Source organism: Cardiocondyla obscurior, linkage group LG15, assembly GCF_019399895.1.
Source record: "Cardiocondyla obscurior isolate alpha-2009 linkage group LG15, Cobs3.1, whole genome shotgun sequence".
Lineage (NCBI taxonomy): Eukaryota > Metazoa > Arthropoda > Insecta > Hymenoptera > Formicidae > Cardiocondyla > Cardiocondyla obscurior.
The window spans coordinates 4,293,956-4,316,133 of NC_091878.1; the positions used below are offsets into that span (position 1 = coordinate 4,293,956).

A 22,178-nucleotide genomic window follows, 5' to 3' on the forward strand; every position below is an offset into this window, starting at 1 on the left:
CCTCGTGACGCAAGCGTCTCGTACTTCGATTAATAAATCTCGGGGGACTAATCGATCGCCCTATGTCGCAATTTCCTGCAGGACTCCGGCCAACGTCAGCCGCAATTTGCCAAAATCGGGACGACGTGTCGCGCAATCGACAGACCAATCGCTCGTTCGCTCTAATGGATTTATGATTTCAGTCACTCGTGTGAAAATGCGTTTCGCTGTTGCGCGCGCGCGCTTACCCACCCCGCGACGTTATCTCTTGCACATCCGCGCTCGTGTAATGCGCTAAATATGTCGGAAAATTTATTTCCGGAATGAAATGTAAATACGTATCGTCGCTAATGTACATTCTACGCTCGGCAGCGATCGGCGTCGCCGCGTTTAAATAATTCATCAAGTCAAAACGAAACTAAAAGCTTTGCCATTTAAATTGCATAATCCTTTTTTCGAATCCATCATGTCAGCTGCAGTTACATCTTATATATGCTAATTCGCGTCGAGCCTCCCCCCCCTCCCCCGGGTATTATCAAAAACGCTTTTCCCGCCAATCGCTCGCATTTATTTCGCGTTCGGTTCGTTTTATTCCTTCGTCCCTCGGCAGCTAATCGTACCAAACATCACCGATAAATTGAAAGATAACTCGATGGGATACAGCTGCGGTTGCAAAATTGCATTGCCTCCGCGCTTCGGAAAGAAGATTCCTCGGAGAAACAGTTTTTCCGTTTTCGCAGATCAACAAAAGATGCCGGAAATGATAGGTAACATAGTTTTGTTGGCGCCAGGCAGTAACTTCCTGTCGAGGCCAGGCTTGAGAAAACGAGCCAATATCTTGCGCCGACAGCTCGGACCCGAGACTGGTCCAATTGCTTCGACGTCGGAAGTCGCAGACTTCTTTCTCGCGCGAGTCGCGCCCTTCAACTTTCGAGTTCCGATAACGCAATCGTGACTGCGTGCAAGAAAGCGGACAATATTTGCTCCGCGAGATAAAATTTCCGAAAATATTATTCAATCTGAATTAAATGTGAGATCCTCGCGTTTCTTTTTTCTTTTTCTTTTTTTCTTTTTTTTTTTTCTAAGGAATTTTGTCAAAGTGATGAACGCGCGTGTTAAAAAAACACAGCGACGTGCTCGTTCGCGATGTGTTCTTAGCGAACCGCGCGATCTCACGGTAGGGTGTAAACGGGGAAAGTTATGCAAACGATACTGAAACGTGGTATCGCATACACACGCATCTCTCTTTCTCTCTTCCTACCTCCCCGCGCGTCCACATATAATTCGCGTCGCTCGGTCGATTCGCGCGGAATTATGCAATTTGCACACGGGACGTATGGAAATACACATTTCCCGTGCGCAGTCACGAAATTGCAGACTCGTGTATTCCATTCTTCATCGTCCTTCGATGATTCAGCTGTCACGGCGGGGGCCAGACGTCGCTTTGGCCCCCCCCGCCCCCTCGGCTACGTCACACGTCGAATTACGGCAAAGCGTAAATATAAAACGTAGCCCGCGCAGATTGTAAAACAATACGACGTGGCTGCGATCACGTTCGCGTGACATCTTTCGCTACGAGCACACGTCGCAAATTACATATACAAATTGCGACAATTTTTTTTCTTTTTCCTCCACCGACGCGATTAGCCCGCGTTCGCGCGTTTGAATCTATTATCCCCGGGTCTGTGCCGGCAATTAGAACCTTCGCTCATTACGCTCGCACGCTTATCTCGCTGAATAAACATATACACGTCGTAAATAAGACTGGTTTCCTGCGAGCCGGTCGTGTGACGCAAATCGACGAGATAAATAGATCGCGCGGTTACACAAGGCTCCGTAGCGGTCCTCTCGTAGAAAAATATATTTCGCATCGATTATCGCTCGCGAGCGCCGGCCGAGAACGCGGTGAGTCTCCTCGGACGTGGCTTTTCTAACGGGTTACCTCGCGATGCCCCGCGGACCGTAACGCGATACCTTTGCGAAACCTCGAGCTGTAACGTCCGGCCCGTGTCGTGCGTGGCGCAAACGAGTGCCTTCGGCCGGCACATATATTCAGGACGACACGTCGCCTCCTTTTCATCTCTCCCTTTCCTTCCCCCCCTTCTTTCCTTTCCCCTGCCTTCCCCTGTAATTTCTGTCCCGTGGTTTTCTGTGAAACGGCAATTACGGCCGCTGAAAGGCGTATCGATTTCGTTCTCGCGGGAAGCCCGCAGCACCGCTCGCGATATCGCGGGCTCTGGTTTTCAACCGGAAACTACTCGAGAAATTTACAATCGACGCCCGTCGCGTAGACGCGAGGCCGGAACGTAACGATGAGCGACGCGCGAATTACATTTTCGCTTGGCAAACGACACGCAACGAGGTTCGATTATACGCGGCGTCCATTAACTCGGCGTCCAATTATCGTCCGCGTTGCCGTGCGACGCTGCGTGAAACGAACCGTCGATTTATCACACCTCGCATTCAATTTTCCTCGAGATAAGAAACGGTTTGTACGAGGCTGTTAAAAACGCGTAAAAGAGCAGTTCATGAGCTGCGAACAGTCGCGATTTACATAAATGATCGAGCTGGAGAACGCTGAAAGAGTTCCGTGGAGATGTAAATGTATTTTTAACAATTTAGAAATGATTTTAATTCCCGTCAACTTCTTCCCTCGATTTTTTTTTTACAATTATTCAAGCTACTTGTAGCTCGTGATTAATTCTGCTTCGCTCCAAGTAAAAAAAAAAAAAAAAAAAAAAAAACGGTGACGATGCATGCGAGATGCGAGATAGAGGATCGCGAAATTGCGTACCGCGAGAAATAACGTTGCCAGTAATGCTCGTTCGAACTGCCGTGCGGATCTCGATCTCGAATGCTTGTCGAAACCAAAAAGGAATACCGATGACGTCAGCAGCGGCAGGAATGCGATAGCCGTTGCTTACTGTCTGCCCACCTGAAGACCGGCGCGGGAGATATGGGAATCTTCTCGGTAAAGGCAGGCTCGCGGCATCCAGGCGAAGCCGGTAGTTGACGGGCGCAGGCGAGGAAGGAGGGAGGGAACCGTGATTTTTTTTTTTTTCCCTCGTGCCTCGAATCGACCTTTAAGGGGCAATGCAATTTACATCGCGCGGTTGGTTGCACGCCGGCGGATTCGCAATGAGGGGTCGCGTCGCGTTATTAATGCGCGTAATTATGCCTGAAAACGAGCGTGTCATAGATTACGGACGATCGCGCGCATAAACGTTATGCATGGGCTCGGGTTCCTTTCACGGGGAATAAAAAGCGACGGCGGCGGCGGCGGCGTTCGTGCATCGCGCGCAGTTCATATAGTGTTAATAATGCCGTGCGTAATGTCGCAACGACGCGCAAGAAATAAACGTTCGACTTGTCCGGCTAATTGATTCAATGCAGCCTTCGGCCGTTGTCGTATTCGCCGTTGGAAAATCTCGCCGCAAGAAATCGCGGCGGGCTGCGTTTCTTGCCGGCGGCGAGCCTTCACACACGGGGGTCGTCGACACGTTGCGAGGGAAATGAGAGAGACAGGGTGAGGCGAGGTGGCGAGGAAGAGAGAAAAACACCGCGGCAGAGGCTGCAGTCGCAATTGGCTAGCTCGAGAACCCCGTAGGTCGACGTAGGTTGATTATGGCCTTCGCGTGGGTCGTGTTTCTTTTCGCGTGGTGCATCGTACCACTCCGCTGGCGAACACCCCCGCCTGCAAGAATAATGACAGCGCACGTGACGGCGCCTCGCGATTATCATTATCCTCCGCAACGCCGATGGAGGTTCGCGTAGGGAGTGTACATAATCGATTTTCATACCGATATTTCATATGCCGACGCCGCTCCGATCCCGGCCGGATATCGTCTCCGGCATCGCCGTTTTATTTCGTATCCGAGGTACTCGCAATTTAAATAAGACTCTTAATCGATTCGTGCAATTATCGCGCCGAGTTTCTTCGAGCGAAAACAGGTAAACGGCTTGGTCGCGCGAGATGAGTTATTAGACAACGGCCCAGACAGGGGTCAGTCTCGTTTCCTTCTCTCAATATCCGTTGCAAAATATTCCAATTTCGATGAATAACTCGGTTTCGCTCGATCGAGTTCTGACGGACGGGTGCTCTGGGTGGAGGAGCCCGATCTCGGGCGCGGCGCGGTAAAAAGGGGGCTTCGCCAGCGCGACGAACGTTCGCGCGGCCGACAATATTTCGATTTTCATTTAAACACGACGCGCGCCGACACTTCCGAGCGAAACAGGAGTTTTAATTAAAGCCACGATGCCCGCGGATCCCCTCCGATATTCAAATCAGCAATCCGCGTCTCGCGCCGCGCGGCGGCTTCCGTCGCCGGCGCCGGCGACAGATGGCCGGACTTCGTCACACGTCGAGAAAAAGGTGTCTACGTTTCGCCGTCGGGCGGCGTCGCGGACCGCAAAACGCTTCGCAACTGCGGAAAGTTTCGCGGCGTTAATCGCCGAAAGGATTACCGCGACGGTGCGCAAGAATCGGGGCGTCATCTTGTCACAACAGGGATCCCGGAAACTCTGATCCTTAATTCAATCTCGCTTTGTTACTCCGAGAGATAAACGTGATCTCGCTGCGATATTAGACAGCGATAACAATTCCCAGCTTAAATCGCTAATGGGACGATGAAGAATAAATAACGGTATTTCGCGAACTCTTCGTTAAAACTTCCATCAGACAAGACTGATTAGCCGAGCCGTAGACTGGAAAGTATTTGATGGCTGTATCGTCGTAATGAAATCGCCCGGTTCCCTCGGTGGGTGATAGCTCATAAATCATCCCGGTAACGTCTGCGATCGACGGCATTTGTGTTGGACAGGTAGAACCCGGGTTTATGGCAGTAGAATAGATAACATCACGAAGGGAGAGTGATAGAATGTATTGTACTCCACTCAAATCATCTTTTATAATTCATAATGTGAATTAAAGAAATTTCGCAGACGGGAAGAGAGAGGGGTGTCTAGTGGGCGAAAATAAAAATGAAATAAGCACGCAAAATTTTGCAAATAAAATATTAATTTTTTTTTATTTAATTAAAAAAAAATCATACAGTTGCGCTTTACGAGAATACGAGCGGTATTTTTTAATATTTAATTTAGCTCTCATCAGAGGCGAAGAAATTAAAGTCTCTGAATAAAAGGTTTATTGATAAAAGTACTTCCGCCACGGAGCGCTAAGAACGTGTTAAACTGCGAACAGCGAGCGCTTCCTTCAAGCCGAGAACGGGTACTTGAGAACAATCACGTTTTCAATCGTGCAAGCTGGTTTAACTTCCGCGCGCAAACTTCGTCCCTCAACGTAACTTCATCACCAGGCTGGTAGGAGCCTTGTTGAAGTAAATGAGCGAAAAAAGCGGGGAAATGGGGGAGAACAAAGAAAAAAAAAAAGTCATTCACGTTACAGGAAAAAGGGAGAAAGGCTGATCGAATTCGCTAGGAAGAATGCTAAACGATCGAATGAGAATTTATCGACAAAAATTAATCGCGGCGCGCGAGAGGAAGAGAAGAGGGACACGCGACGATAGTGGAAGATCTTAAGAACATCGTTTTCCACCGTTTCCCTTATTGATGCTGGTGTCGTGGGTGAGTTACCCACGTCTACTTCGCTCGCCGCTCACATGTCGCCCACGTGTTCAACTTCTTCCTGACCGCCGTCGGTTTCTTCCTTCCTGTTGAACGGCACGAACTTCGTTTCGCCGGCCGGTGATTCTTTGGGGATCCTTGTCGAACCGGGCGATTCGACTGACGTTTCCATCGAAGGCGGTGATATCCTTTGAAAACGTCTGCAACCGATAAAATCCATTTTTTTTTTTTTTTTTTTCCCCGAGAAAACCGACGTTATTAGTTTATGAGAAGTAGATTTCCCGCGGACTTTGCAGACAAATTACGCAAAGTACGCGTAACAAAACAGATTTGTAGGAATGATGAGTTTCCAAAGGCTTAAAAGATTCTTAAGCAAAGACTTCGTGACTTAAAAAAAAAAAAACCCCTTTAATCTTGCGCGATGACGCTTTATTTATTTTTTCTTTTTTTCGGCGATCGTGATGTCCAGTCGTCCGCGTTCATATCCGCGCCGCTTCGCATGCACGGTCCGCGTCGTCCGCACTTTCCATAATTAAATAACGCGTTCGTTCAATTACTAGTTAATTCCATTACTTGGGCGACTAATTCGTTATTGCCTTTCGATTTCCGCTCACGCGTCGCCCACGTGCGCTCGATTTCTCGTATCTTCCCGCCCTCTCGGCTCCGCCGAGCACGTCGCCCAGGCTCCGTCGCGTTGTCCCGACGACGATAGATCGCCCCGCCGGTACGTTCGCCCTCGATAAATTTAATAATCCCGGCCTTTCATCGGCGATTTTTATCCGCGCTGAAGAATCGATCTGTTTTGTCTTCTTACAAAAGCGCAACCCTTGACAAATGGCCGCCGTAATGCACTGCCGACACTCTCAGTTATCCGTACGACTTTATTTAACAAACGACTGGACGCTGCGAGCTAATACATCATTTCTCTTGTTATTTCGCGCGCAGTTTCGTTTCCGCCGTTTCGCCCCCGCTCCGGGCCGATCCCCGAAGACCGTGGCGTTTCTCTCTTTGCCTTGTCGCTCTGCCTCTTCGCGTCGGGAAAGCGAGCGGTATTTTTATTTCACCGCTATTCCTTTTTTACTTTTGCAACGAAGAAAAGAGATATACCATCCGAGGGTTTAAAAGCGCGCCGCGCTTCGCGCGCTCTTATTTCGTCTAGAGAAATAAAAAGAATGGAAGCAACGTTTCTCGAAATAGTGAAGACGAGACGTGCGAACGAGACAAAGCAAACTCCAATTCCGTGCAATTTTTTTTTCTTTTTTTTTTCTCGCCGATTGGCCTGATCGGTTACTGCCTGTTAATGCGCCCGCCTCACTTTTAAGATATTTTAAAGTAACTTCGAGACGAGACCGCGAGGAACCGTTCGCGACTTTCGCTTCGGTTTCCGCTCCGACTAGATAAGAGAAATTCTCGGAAGGACGTGCACTCTCGGGATCATCGTTCGATGGACCGCTTAAATGCGTCGCAAACATCGCGAGACAGTCGCCGACGTCCGCTTCGCTCGTTGGAGCCAATCGAGCGGCAAAATGCGTAACGGGTCCGACAGAATCGCCCTGCCACAGTTCTTCCTAGCGTAGGTACTTTTCCGCGCGAGCTTTTTCTCGAGTGCATCGGGAAAAAGGCAAGACCTGCGTCTCTCGCTTCCCGAGGAACATTATTCCAGAGAGACAATAATAATAAAAATCTATTTGTATCGACGAGGATTTTTTTTTTTTTATAGTCGGAAATCGTGCGTATGTTACTTTTTCGTAAATTTCTTCGAGTCTTTCGAATACCTTTCGCAGTCGCTGCTTTCGTTAGAATAAGACCGAGTTGAAAAACGCCGAGTTTTTCAATCGCACTAATCTGCAAACGCGTGGAGGATATATGCGAAAGAATACAGACGGGGCACTCTTCTCGGAGTAAAGATTCTCGGGAGTTTCCCTCGGAGAGACGTCTCGCGGGGCGCTCCCCCGAGAAGAACTTGGTCGAATCCGAACACCGGATTATAACGTCATGAATGCGTAACCGGGAGCGCCTCGGCGGTGCGGCTTTATACGGAATATAATTCCCCCGATAAATAATTCCCGCGGTCGCGATGCCTCGGGTAACCCTCTCGTCTTCAGCAGCTGTGCAGACGGTGCCACCCCTCTCTCTTCTCCGTCGAAATCGGGACACTCGGAGAAGTCGCTACCTAAGCCGGATTCGGGCCTAATGGCGCGCGCAATTATTCCGCTCTAAAGGGAGGGCCGATCAGACAGAACCGTGCCATTCTATCTTGGCGCGACGCGTCGGTTTCTCATCCGGCCCGACGTTTCGTTAATGGCGAGCAAACTGCGCCGAAGTTGCGGCGTTAAGTGCGGAGCCCGAAGAGGCGCGCTCGTAATCTCTTTCCGCGTGGCGGACGTGCCGCTCGTAAAGACGAATCGGATCTGGGTCTCGGGGTGGGTCCTCCACTCTTCCTTTCGCCCGCGGGACCACCGTGACGGACGCTGACACGTCTGAACTTCCGAGCGACCCGCCGCCTCCCTTAAGAGAGAAAGGCTTGGCTCCAGAAATAAGAATATTAATTAATATTGAATTATTCCGAGGGACTTGAATCCGAGTCTGAAAACTGACCGCAGATTTTTCTCAAATTTTTCTACCATTTTATTTACATTTAAATATAACATTGGGGGAGGGAGAGAGGTTTTCCGTTACGTCTTGCACTATTTTATGCGACACTTAATATCGATTTGTAATTTGCAGCCGTTTATCCGATTTCGTTTGATATTTGCGATTTAAATTCTTAACGGTTCGCCGACTTCCAAATGTTTTCGCGGTGACCGTATGGCGCGTGGTGCCGCTGGAATGCGTTTCGATTGAAATGCAAAACGAAAGGATAGGGGGATCGATACCTCGCGGTGCCATCGCAGCGTCATTTATTGAAAGTCACTCGGGCTAATGCGTTTCTTCCGCGTATTTCTTACGGTGCAATTTGAATGCGCGGCGAATTGTGTTAATGCTAATCAATATTTGCTGCACGCTGCACCGAATTACAACAGCCTTCCCCCCCGCGGAACTTTCACTGGACCGGTATGCCCGCAATTTTGAGGAGCGAGCTATTACTGAATACTTCGAAAAAACTTTTTCCATCTCCATGTTTATCTCCGGCCCGGCCGACGGTCTTTCTTCGCCGCGGATAGCCCGTTGCGGCGAGAGGAACGCTCGCGTCGGGAAACGCCTCTTGCGTTTGATTAGCATCCGCGAGTCTGCCAAATGAAAATGCCGTGCTGCTGGACGCGTTTAAGCGAATATCTATGCAATCTCGCGGCGCACTTTCGGGAACCGCAGGCGGCCGAGTCATCGCTCCGACTTCCGTCTCCCTGTCATCGTTTTGCGGCGAATGATTTGCAGCTGCGGCGGCGCAGCCCAGACAAAAAGCGAGGAAGGCAGCGGGGAGCCACCGACTCGATTCCGTCCTTGGTTTTATCGCTCGTAAAGCCGGGTCCGACGGCGCGGCGGCCGACACGGCTCGTATAAACCCCCGCTCCGACACCCTTCTCGTTCGCGCTCGTAACTCTTCTCGATCTTCCTTAGCCGCCCACACGCGCTACCATCAACGATATACGGAAGCCCAACCGGAACGGAAGTTCGAAACGGGCAAGTACTCGTTAATACGCGGCTGCGACGCCCTTGCGTCCCCGCAAACTGCGCGCAAGCCAAAACAGTTTAAAGCTGCGAAAGTGGCCGCAACGCGTTATTCGCGGAATATAATCGCGATGATAAATTAATATCTTTATATGTATGTACCCTTGCCGTTTGAGCATCCGAGATGGAAAAGTGAGAAAATACGTGGTTCGTACTACGCGGAAAATAATCTTGCACGATTGTAAGAAAAGATGTAGAGTAACTCGAATGTTTTACAATAGTTGCATATGAAGAAAATTGAGACACAGTTTTTTTAATTTAAAAAAAAGAAAAATAAAACTAGAATTACATTTATATATAATTCCTAATACGCTGACAGGAAGAAAGACGCGCGAAAGGTATTCTTTATTAGATCGTCTCTCGGTTATCAGTCTAATTTGGGAGAAATGGTCCGGCATTGATGCTGACCGCAAATCCGCAGGAGCAACGTGGCTCGATCGACTGGATGTCGAAGGAGGGACCCTTTGATGAGGCACCATGCGCGCTCGGCGGGACCATTCAACTCGGACACCCACCCTTTGACCAGCCATTTACACCGGCGGGGTAGTGTCAATGTAAATGGCCATTAGACTGCCATGCTAGCCCGCAAAACCGACATATGCGCGCGCGCGCGCGTCGATTGACCGGAAGCCGGTTTTCCTTGACGATTATCGCCGGCGAGATCGTCGCCGTCGCGTCTGCAATGTCGGCGATAAATCCATAACGCCTGGTCATGCTAATCAATCACGAGTCTGGATGCCTCCATCCTGACAGGCATTCCAGTGTTTGCGCACGGGGTTTTCTTTTTTTTTTTTTCGGAAAACCGATGGAAAAGCTTTCTCGACCGTGGTAGATAAAAGATCCGTCGCGTTACGAGTATCGCAGAAATTTATTAGGATTTACACCGAGTCTTCAGGAATGACGCCAGATTTATTGGGCCATTGTTCACTGGTATCCGCGCGATTTCCCGATCCCGACGCGCAGTTTCGAAAACTTTTTTCTGCTCAGAACAATCTTCGATTCCTTCGTGTGCGCATTTTTCATTTGCACTTTCAACGTGCAGTCTTGAAACCGATAGATCTGTAATATTTAACGCGATATAAGCGCGTGAAGATTTAATTTAACGTACCTACATTATCATCGATGAATTCGCGAAACGTTCCCAGTTTTTTTTTCCTCGTATTTTTGTCTTTAAAATATTTCTTTGTAACACGATTGCCTAGATTCTGTTACGGATGGGTATCATTAATTCGTATCATATCTCCCGGCTTGTAACAGAATCTAAACGAGACTGAAATAATTATCCCTTTAACCAGAGAGCGAGGCGAAACTATTGCGCCGTTAGAATTTTGGAACACTATATTCCCGTGGTATAAGCATTAGTAGGAAGCAGCATTAAACGCGTGATACACTTACTGCCGGGATAAACTGGCGGGGAAGAAAGAAGCGAAAAATACCGCGCTATTTTTCAGGATTTTTATCCGAGGAAGGAAACTGCGCTTGCCTGCGAGAAAGATAGCAGACTCTAGACGAGGCAACTCCGGGGAAAAAAGATCGTTTGAGGGCAATAATTTCGCGGCTATGATTGAATTATACGCGAACAAACTACCCTCGCCGTTTCGTGTCGCCCTCCTCGTTGATCGTTCGATCTTCTTCCTCCCTCTCGCTCTCTTCCTCTCCAACCTCCGGTCGTCCTGCTTTCGCTCGTTATAAACTTCGACGCGCTTCGCTATTACTCTTGGCCGCCACCGCACTCTCCACTGTTCTGTATTTGCGACCCTTCATTTGCAGATAACCACTCGTGGAACCGCCGAACAATCAGCCTTGCTCTAGAATGCATCTCTCCGTCCGTTTCCTCTTGTCGTTCCTTCCGTTCTGCTTCTCTCCGCTTTCCTTCGCGTTTCGTTTCCCGCTGCCTTTTCTCGCACCTTCTTTTCTCCTTTGAGCGAAAGTTGTCCCGCGAAACAAAATTAGCAGGAAACGTAGGTATTACGTAGGTAGTTATTCAATGACTTTTGAATATCGAGGCGTTGAAGGAGAGTCATAAAAAGGGTGCTTTGTAACAAAATAATGATGAAATTAGAGGAACAAAATATTACGGCGAAAGCTGAAAAAGTGTAAGGAGAAAATTACAAGTCTGGATAAAGAATAACGTCGGGGGATGTGCCTTACTGAAACACATGGCCAAGTTCAGGGTTACACAAGAAACTGTCTGTGTTGCGTGTCATTACCAGACACGCAGGGATAGACACGGAGGTTGTTACGATAAGACTTAGGGTCTGTTTCGTGTTGAAACTTTTTATAATACGGCTAGTTATTCAGCGTTTGATTAACTCTCGTTTACATAAAGATTAAAACCCTCGCTGAAAAGTTTAATTTTTTTCAAGACGATATGGATTTAATTTCTTATATTTTTTTTTAATTAAAAAAAAAAAAAATAGAAAACTCGTTAAACAAAACACATTCTAATAATTGTGCCTACGTGCATTCTCTTAAATAAAATTCTTAATTACATTTCTCGCTGTAGAGAAATTCCCTCGAAATTTTTACGTACCTCACGTATCTATTAATATTCAAGAAACTTTACGAAATGCGCCAAACATAATTTGCCGTGAGAAAGACGCGATCTACCAGAGAACGATGCACTCTCGACGGCCGTGAATCTTAAGTCGTAAAAGCGCGGCCGTAAATTCGCGAGCCGTAGCTCCAAGCGTTACTCGTATAGAGTTATATGCCGGTTGCCCCGAACGATTTTACATCTCTGATAAGAGGAAGGGAAGCCGTTGTTCTCGAAGATCGATGTTCCGAGCGCACGTCCCGAGACGAGAGAATGACACCGCATAAATTCTCACCCTCGTCCCGTATAACGCGGGATGACGTTTCGGGATTTCCCGCTCCCGCAAACCAGCTGCACTCGAATCGAGACCACGATGAGCTATGCCTTTCATTTCCTTTCCCCTAGAGCCCCCCTCCCGCGGAGTTTGCTTCTCTCTATCTGCACGCTAAATGGACGGAAGGGGCTTGATCGCGCCCGCGAAGACTATCTTCGACATCATACATCTTACGTCAATCGGCAGGAAATCTATAACGTTCAGTGACCCATGAAAAAAACGATTGCCAGCGAACTGCATTAATCTTCTTAAAACAGATCGTAATCCGGATTTCCCATTCTTGAATGCAGCGAAAAATTAACGGCATAGAAGTAATGGAAGTCTTAACATTTTAAAAATAATTTCGAAAGCCTTTGTTCCGATCGAATCGCGTCGCCGGTGGCGCGTAACGCAAGAAAGCCCACTCGACTGTAATTTGCAGGAGTTCTAATAATATTTTTCGCCGAGCATTTACAATATTGACAGTCCATCTTACGCGGAAGTCACTTGAGCGCGTACCGCACGTGGCGGTGCAAAGACGGGCTCGGCACCCTGTTTTTCGGACGTCAACGCTCCGGCAACGGGACAATTGCCGTCGGTGAGGGTGCTCGTCGTCGCTCCGGTAACTCCCGGCGTTTGTTTTCCTTCTGGTCCCTCCTGTTTTTCCTCCATTAACGACTTTACCACCCCTGCTGTATGTCTTTCCTCACGGACCCTTGTCTCGCCCCCCCCCCTCCCCTCCCCTCGCGGCCCCGCCGTCTTCGTCGTTTTCCTCGGTTACCCCACGTCAACAAACACCTGACAACTTCCCGTGACTATCGTCGAAACGACTTCTCAAGTTGCCTCGTAGACAGCGTGCCACCCTCCGCTGCTTCCCCCTCGATTTGCTCGCGTATAAAATCCGCATATCGAGTGCGGAATCGCCTCCTACCTTCTGTCATAATACCACGGCGTATCAGGTAGTCTCTTTCTTCCGATGGCTATCTATACTTTCAAAGATGAGAAGGCAGCATGTGTTCAACAATAGCTCGCGGGTAGCTAAAATATCCAGCACGCACTCCAAACGCCGCAAACTATCTCATTCTTTTTTTATGCATTTGAAATAACTCTCCCTCTCCCCCTCCCCCCCGCTCCCCCGTTTTTACTCGTGCTTCAGAATTTAATTTTTATTCCATCGCTTCGATATTGATTTATCGCGACTCGAAAGAGCAACGCGACGTCAATTACGTGAATTAATAGGAAATTACTGTTAAATATATTTTATATATATATCGTTTTCAAATTATATTTATCCGTATTTTGAAGAGGTAAAAAAAGATCGGCTCTTATGTACGGTATTTTTAGTTAAATCGCCACGTAGGCAGTAGGACGGTCTATTATTGTAAACGACGCATTCCTCGGATTTTTAAATCCACGCTGTTTTCACTTGATAAAAATATACGCCCGCGATCGTTCGATTTGTCGTTTGATCGAGTGGGTACACACTCGATAGTTTTACGAATTCCGCGCGTAATTTTTATTTTTAACATATTTCTCTTTTTTTTTTACTCTTTCTATTTCTCTATGCAACTACGCCTACCAAGGCTGCCACGCGTATCATCTTTCCTTTATCTTTGTTTGCGATACACATCGAAATCGGAGAGACCCAGCTAAAGGAAATCAGACTTCCTGCTTCTGCCTTTGATTATGCAATAAAATTCCTCGCTGAACCAGTTACGCCAAGGACGCATACCACTTGCGAACGTGCCAGGTATCGCTAGACCGTATCTGAAAGAATACGATCCCCGCGAGTGAAAGGCGCGACAAGTCGTCCTGAAATATCGAGGAACAGGAGAACGCTATTTAACGTCTGTTTATACTCCGTCGTCTTGCAGTCGCAAACAAGGAGGGCTGCCTTCGTTTCCGAGCGTTTACCCGGCCCAGTTTGACGCGAGAGATCCTTACGGAAACCTTCGTTGCTTGTAATTGGCGAACGGAAATTCTCCGAAGATGCATTATTCTTCTTTGAAACGCGCGAAGGCTGCAATTCGAGCGTTTCGTTGCAACAGGCGATTCGAGGGCTCGGTCGCGTCGCGTTTCCGGATAGCGTTTCTCGATTCTTTCGCTCATCTCCGCACTTACTTGGCGGTAGCGGCTCGCAGCGACGATTCCGCTCGCTTCTTCGTGTCTCACGGAAGTCGAGGGTACCACGAGATCGCGAAATAGGCCCCGGCGCCGCCCTCTTCTTGCACGGCTTGTCGCTGATCAACTTGCACTGGTGCAACAAAGAAAAAAAAAAAAGAGAAAAAAGGACCGGCGGAAGCAGGAAAGTTCGCCGTGTTCGTGCCGCACGCGATAAGTAGCAACAATACGCGATAGCCGCAGATAATCACCGCGATGCTGCGATACGGTCGGAATTGACCGCAGCTTCGATTCCGCCACGTTGCTCCAGCGCGAGAGAACGCGGAACGAATTCTCTCACCTTTCATTCGCGAGACATGCGTATAATACGGCGATGAGCTGTCTGCATCCGTTTTGAAAGAATGCTTATTGGCTAAGCTAATGACATCGAGACTGCAGGAATGGCATTACAATGAGCTGTTGCTCTTCGTCACGACTTATGAACGGCAAATCAATTGAGCGAATGATAATGAATGCGATATTAACATACAATACGGTGAAACGTCCTTAGAGTCCTTATTACCAGAGAATCAGTTCCCGTAATTATTATTATCTTGCTGAACTTTACGCTGTTTTTTTTCTTTTTCTTTTTTTCTTTTTTCTTTTGTCTAGCGATTTATCCGCGCGTTCATGAAGCACGTTCCGTGCGGAATTTATCCGTCGGACATATATATTTAAGAATATGAAAAATTCCTCGCGCGGCCCTTTTCTTGCGGGAATTCCTGGTATCTTCTTCTCAAATTATTATCGCGGCTTATTGGTAACGGGGATGGTATTCGCGACCGATGATGCGAATAAGTAGCAGAAGTTGCGTGGCGAAAGGAAAAGCGGGGAGAGTACGAACGAGAAGATGCGCATCTGAATATTTCGCAGTGAGAATAGTATACCGTTCTATCATTTTCCATCTCGTCGGCCTTTATAGTTACATTGCCGTAAAATTACGATTTAATCTAAAAACATTATACATTTGATTATTTTATAGCGAACCTTATTCATAATTTAAATACCTACAAAATTATTATCGGCGTCCGTAACATGAAGCGTAAAAACGTTTCTCTCTTTAATGCGCGCGATGTCAATTTTAAACGACGGTAATAACAAATATTCGCTAAGAGTTTCGTAATCGTCACGTTTGTCGATTATCGTTAATTAAGGCCGCGGCTCTTAGACCGTTTTCGTTCGCTTATCCGTTCTAATCGTCCTAATGTATTACCGTGTTGCGCCACCTCGCTCCCGCCGGAGAATCAGAGGCGACGTTAATCAGCGACAAGGGTGTCTCCGATCTTCGATCACCCGTGAATGCCAGGTGACCCGTAAAACGCTCGCGTAATATTCTTCGTGAGAAGATCTTAATTACGCGCGCGACCGCGTATGCAGTAGCATACGTAAGTGACGTAATCAAGAAATTAGTTACGTATCCGGTGTCTCTAATTAGAGATCGCGATACCGGGATAGCGCCTAATTGCGGTGGAATTTCTATGAAGGAGCGTCGCTCTCAATTAATTGTTCCATTGAATCGCGCGCGGCGCGTAAAATTTATATATCGCGAGGTAATGCGTTGCAACCTGGCTCAGATATAGATCGGATACGTTTACTGCGAATTCGCATAGATTTGCATGAATTACGCCGTTGGGTAATTCCCACAAGCCGTTGCACCTTATAGTTCTATCGCGCCGTATCGCGCTCCGATCGAGACGACCTCGTTTGGCATCGCGAAGACTGATTGATAGTTAGATTACGCAGAAGGAGAGATCGATCGCTCATCAGATTCCGAAGAGCGCGTAAACAGATCGGGGACAATGCCGGGGGAGGAGAGGGGAACCTCGGCAGAGAGACAAAAGATAGATGGCCACCCTCCGATCGACGATGAATGAAGGGTGAAGGAGCCGTCGAGCTGAACATTTTCGCGTCTCAACGAGAAGTTTCCGCGCGCTCGAGAGGCCTCGAAACTTTTCAATAAAGTGTAAACTTACTTTCCATACGTCTCGAATGACAAAGTTCGTTCCGCCGCTATCGTTTTCCGTCGGAATTTAGGGGCGCCCGAGAGCCGCTCTCGAGGGCGCTGTCGATAATCATTTTTGATCCGCTCGGCCGAAGTTTTGTCCCGCTCCGCTTGTGACAGACGCCTGTTCGCTACGTGGACATAGAAGTCATTTAGTCGAACGCATTGGACAAGTGTCGAAGGAAGACTAAAATAGTTTTACATTTACTCAAAAAAAAAAAAAAATTAAAAAAAAGAGAGAACTGCGAGCAACGTTTACACTTATTTGAAAGTCTGAAGTCGTATAAACGGCATCGTTTCAACGTTAATTTTATATATCGCCTGCAATTTAACGCAATTACGGAGAATATTCTTCTATAGAAATCCCGCGGTAATTAAATGTTATCCTTCCTACCGCGAGTCCAATGCGCACTTTAACATTTTCCGTAATAAAACGCACGTTTAACGCCCGCCCGAAAACCGCAGGCGGAGGGGGCAAGACTTGCAACGCGGAGAATGTCGGCGTAATAAATAATATCTTTGTGTCCATCTTGTTTCTATGTAACGAGCTCACCCCTCTCCCTCCCCAGCTAGTTATACGTTATTCTATGCGAGACGGTGCCTCCTCCGGCGAGTTCGGCGCTCTAACGGCCGACACCGCCGCTAATTGCCGTCCGTATAATTACCATATCGGAGAGATAAATACAGAGCTCTTACCTTCCACGGCCAACGAGACAGTGCGCCGACATTACGTCCGCGCCGTTTAAAGTCCCGGAAAGATAGCGCCTGTTGGGGGTGGAAGCGGTGAAATATGAGCTTCGAACACACGAAGATTCCAACGAAGCGATACACTCGTCGGCGAATCGCCGTGTTTACATATCAATAAATATCTCGATCCCGCGTTCTGTAATATCGCCTGAACGATTTGTCCGTCAAACCGCTTGAGACGCAAAAAAAGAAAAATAAAAAAAAGTAAAAATAAAAAAAAAAAAGAGAAAAGAAAGAGCTTAAAATCTCCGGCAAGGAAGGGAGAAAAATTTGCGGAAAAAGAATCGTAGATTCGGATCTACGATGGCATGTGCGTGATTTATGCGGCTGTTAGTCATGTACGTGTCTTCGAGTTACTATTTCTTGGATTTTCCGAGGCTCAAATGTCATTTCGAAATAAATCTTGAATACGCGGTCGCAATGCGCGACGTTAGCGATATGACAACCCGCACGAGGAAAGCGTTATTATATTGCGGCTGTCGTCCGCTCCGTATTGCACGGGGGGGAAGTAATATTCAAGAAGAAAAAAAGGCCGTAACAAGATGTGGAGTCCACAATGGCTGTTACGGAGGATCAAAAGATTAACAATGGCCACCTGACGTCTATTTAATAACCGACTTCGTTATCTCGGCTTTGCAACCTCCGTGCATACACTCCTCGCCCTCCTCTTTACCGGAAGTCTTTCACTAGTTGAGCACGAGACACAATTACGCAATAAGCGTGTCTGAGAGTACGTTTTCCGTTTAAATGAGGCCTTTCTCTCGGAGAGTTTCGCGTATCGCAAAAATAGCTCGCGTACGAGTGCGCTTTCGTATCAAAGGTAAAGAGGAAAAAAAAAAAAGAAAAAAAAAATGTCGCGCGGATGCCTCGTCGTTATAGATAACGACGTGCACGTGCCGTTGTCGTATTGTTCGCACAATCGTCCTTGCGACGGGAGTCGGCCCACGCTCGGTTTCGCACCGAAAATACCTTGCGACAGAGGCACCCACGCGTACCGTCCGGCAGGTAGCACGCCGCGTTTCCCGCGGCGACACTCGGCGCCCGATGGAGCTGTTTCTCTCTGGCTCGATCTCCAGGAACCCAGTCGGTGAATTATCGTGGCGCCGACGTCGGGCGAGATGTCACGATTGCTCGCGCGCGAATGTTTTATCATCTCTCTTCTGGCTCCTCGAGTCTGTTCTCTCGCTCTCTTCTCTCGAGACGAAGACAGAAACGAGAAAGAGAGAGAGATGTAGAGACAGACCGGGAGAGGCACGGCGCATACCGGCGATGGCGACGCCTAATTAGCGACGCCGGAAATGAGGCGTGGGCATCGCGAAATTAGTATCTCGGGCTATCCACTCGCGCCCATCTATCCGCAGCCCTCTCTCCTCTCGTTCCCTGGCGGAATGCGTTCGCCAAATCTCCCGGACATCTTCACCACGTCGGAACGCGTCCTAGAAGGAGAACATCGAGCGGACGAAGTTCCGAGATAGTTGCCCCGACAGGTGCTTTGTGTAACTTAATCAAGGAAGGTATCCGCGAGAGAACTATCGTCCTTTCATCTCGTAGCTGGATCTCGCTGGATTTTTCTTAACGAAAACTTAAATGGGTACTACGTCTTCTGCCTTTCAATATTAAACAGAGCAGCCATAATTGCATCTGGAGTTTAGCTCCCGCTGAAGTAATCTCTCGCATTACAAAAGCATTTCGAGATTATTTTTTAGTCGAGAAGAGAGCAATTTGAGCCGATTAAAGAATTTATATGGGCGAGGGATAAGGCGGGCATGCGAGGGACGTCTTTAATCTAGAATGCGCTTTCTGAAGAAAAATGTATGCCACGCGCGCACAATGTAACGCGCTATAATCATAAATTGCATATTCGGACCTTCGTGAATATTTATAACAACTGTTAGAGATTATTGCGATATCTTTTCGTGTAATTATAAACTTTATTACACAATGTTGCATGGTAACAGCATTGTGCATTTGCTAAACAAATAAATATGAAATATAATAATGTGCCATACTGCGATTATAGCGCGCGCAGATATTTTATTATTTATGACCCGCAAAATTATATTTGACGTGCAAAAAAAAAAAAAAAATTGTAACCGAGATTGCCCGGAAATTGTTTAAATTTTTAGCATTCAATGACACGCTCATTACGACACACATGGCTTCTATCTCCCTTTTTTCCCTTCTCCCTTTTCTATATACATATATATATATATTTTAATGAATGTGTGCTCGGATTAATTTCAGTAAAAATTTATATAATGGGTTGATTCAGAGGCCGGATATACAAAGAGAATATTTAAATGAAAATGTCTGTCTGCACCAACTCGTGTCACTTAGTTAGAAAGCTCTCGCCGATGTCACTGTACTTTTATTCTCTACATGAATCGTACGAATTATACAAAATTATCTGCATTAAAAGAAATTACACTAACAAGAGGGTACATTATAAAATGAGTTTACTACAGAGAAGCGTCGTGTATTTTCGGAAGAATGCAAATATTGCAGGATATACAATTTTCTAAATCTTTGCGTTTTAATTTTCTAAATGTTTCGCTTTCCAGATACAACGTTGAATTAATTTAATTTTTAATAATTATTAATGTAGGTACATTAAAAACGTGAAAATGTTTATTAAGCCCAAGAGATAAGAATCTTTTTACACGTTTATTTTTATTTGTTGCTATTGCTAACTTTTCGATACGATAGCCTAGACATTAGTATTAGGGTGCGCTTTGCGGATAACAATCCCCTCGTGTGTTAAGCCCCAACGTTCATCTCCCTGCCGCGAGTGTCATTATGGCGACATTAAACAGCCGGACAATGACAAAGCTTTACGATTTGGTACGTTACGAGCAAGCGTGCCACATTCTCACGCAGTTTTGTTTTAATAACCACAAGATGGATCGATGACAGCGATAATCTACACCTTTGTTTGCATTACTGTGCCATGTTTAACGAAAAGAAGCCGTTTATCTCCTTATGAAATATAATTATTCTCGAAGCTATTACCTTTATGCCGTGGTCGGAGGCAAAAAAAAAAAAAAGGGTCGTGTTTCCGAATGGCTTTTTCGCTCTCCATTCATGCGTTGTAGTCGAGAGGAAAAGCGGAATGGAGACGGAACGGATATACCTACCCTTAGCTTCGATATTTTATTTTCCTACGTTTCTCACAATGCCAGGCGTTCTCCACGCGATCGTTACGCTCTTCGCCGACTGAGCCCTCGCTTTTTGTTGCTTTCAGGGATTTGCGACCAGTCAGCCTGGAGAAAGGTCAGGAGACCCTTAGGCTCAGAGTTTATGCCTGCTATGCCTGGGGTGGGCCCTTCCTTGTCGCCGGTCTGGCCGCGCTTCTAGACCATCTACCACCTCAACCGCAGTACACATTTCTGAGGCCCCGCTTCGGCGAGAAGATGTGTTGGTTCTACGGTAAGTTCTTACCCGCTACTCCGGCATCCCTCGTCACTTCTGCGTGAACTATCTTGAAGACGCGTGAGCTCACCCCCATCCACCGTTGCCCTTCTGGCTCCTGCCGTGCCAAACTCTCAGAATTTCATAAGATTTGCATCCCCTGACATAATAAGGCGCGACTACGGGCGTCTAGTCTCAACGGAAAACATTGAGAGAAGATTAACAACTTGAGCTTTCAAATAGCGATTGGTTCTAAAATCAATTTTAGTAAAAAAAAAAAAAAAAAGAATAGTATTGATTGCGTTAGAACGAGGGAAAACAAATTAGCCCGATTTCGTTTGTAGAATCGCGGGAAAACGTTAACAGTAAAAACAGGATTGGCGTTGCGAAGCCTATCATTTCAATCCTCACGGTAATACGGCGACGGTGACCCTAACCGACTCTGTACGGTCCGATCGCTTTTATCGGGGGTGATTTTCGCCCCCTCGCAGCCAACCGATCCCAATGACTCTTCCAACCCCATAACTACGGATGCAATCTGCCAGAAACAGACTTCCACGAGGATTCCTCCCGTAGCCACTTATCGAGAGGCAGCCGCGCGCGTTCACAAACAAATCCATAAATAACATGCTCGACGAAAAAAAAAAGCTCCAAGTAGCGACGCGTCCGGCGCCCTTAGCGCAGGATATTAAATTGCGCCTGGCCCAGTGAAATCTCTCTCGGATACTTCCGCGGAAGGAAAGTTCCGACAAAAATTTAAAGCGAGTTCACGCGTCGAATTGATCGGTCACGGGCATTGAGAGACTCAACTTTTTTCCCCCTTTTTTTCCTCTTTTTTTTTTTTCTTTTTTTTTTTTCAAGCGGATCGCCGCCCGATAGATTCGCTACAGAAATAAAGTGTTGGATCAATGACCCGAGAAATTCCTATCGCAAAAGCTGTACGTATATAAAGACCGCGAGTAGTCATCAATATCAACGCGATATCCTATATTTTTCAGGAGGTCCGTTGAAAAATTCAGGCGCGAATATTTGTCAAGCAGCTTGGCACGCTCGCGAGATTAAATCTAATGTGATTTAAACGGTGCGGATGAGCTTTTCGTTACTTCGCGTTTGATATTTTAAAGAATGCCTGAGAGTTACGTGACGATGTTCTCTTAAAAATAATCTTCGGCTAGTTCCGACGTGCATACAAAATACATTCTTCTATCGTTTCGCTCGTTTAAGTATTTAAGCATCGGTAGAATTGATAATGATCCGAATCAAACAAACACCGACCCTTGAATTAATTACTTTTAAATTGAATTAATTGTCCTCGATTTTTATTTCGATGAAGAATATATTTCCTCAACAATTTTTTAATCGGTTTTATATGAATAAAAAATATAAAAATTTATTTGCAAATTTATATTATTATATTTAACATCTGCAATCATTTTATAATATTTTTTAACATAATTTATCTGAAAGTGACGAGCGTGACAATTAATTTCTTGTTAGGCAAGTAAAAATTAATTTCTACACGTCGAGAAAGCTGTCCGCGAATTTCGTTTCAAAGCTGCGCATATGAAATGCGATATGAATAGATGATACACATGTAAAATAATACAATGTTGCTTTTAAACATGTGTGAGCGCGTCCGGCCGACGAACTTTAAACGCTTGACGATCCGATAAAATTACACGTTGAACGTATTTATTGAATTAATTGAAATATCAATAAATAATTTCAATGTTTTTCTTACTGCGTTTGTTACAGCATTTTTAGACGAAACAAATGCAAAA

The 22,178-nt window shown here is 46.6% G+C and overlaps 1 protein-coding gene across 1 annotated transcript in view; it reads left to right on the forward strand.

Annotated features, from left to right (window-relative positions):
- Window positions 1-22,178, forward strand: part of Mthl1 (methuselah-like 1) — a 114,480-nt gene that overhangs the window by 70,231 nt on the left and 22,071 nt on the right. Inside the window, exon 5 of the mRNA XM_070667176.1 lies at window positions 20,231-20,415. Within this exon, the coding sequence (XP_070523277.1) occupies window positions 20,231-20,415 (185 nt within the window). The remainder of the gene's footprint in view (window positions 1-20,230; window positions 20,416-22,178) is intronic.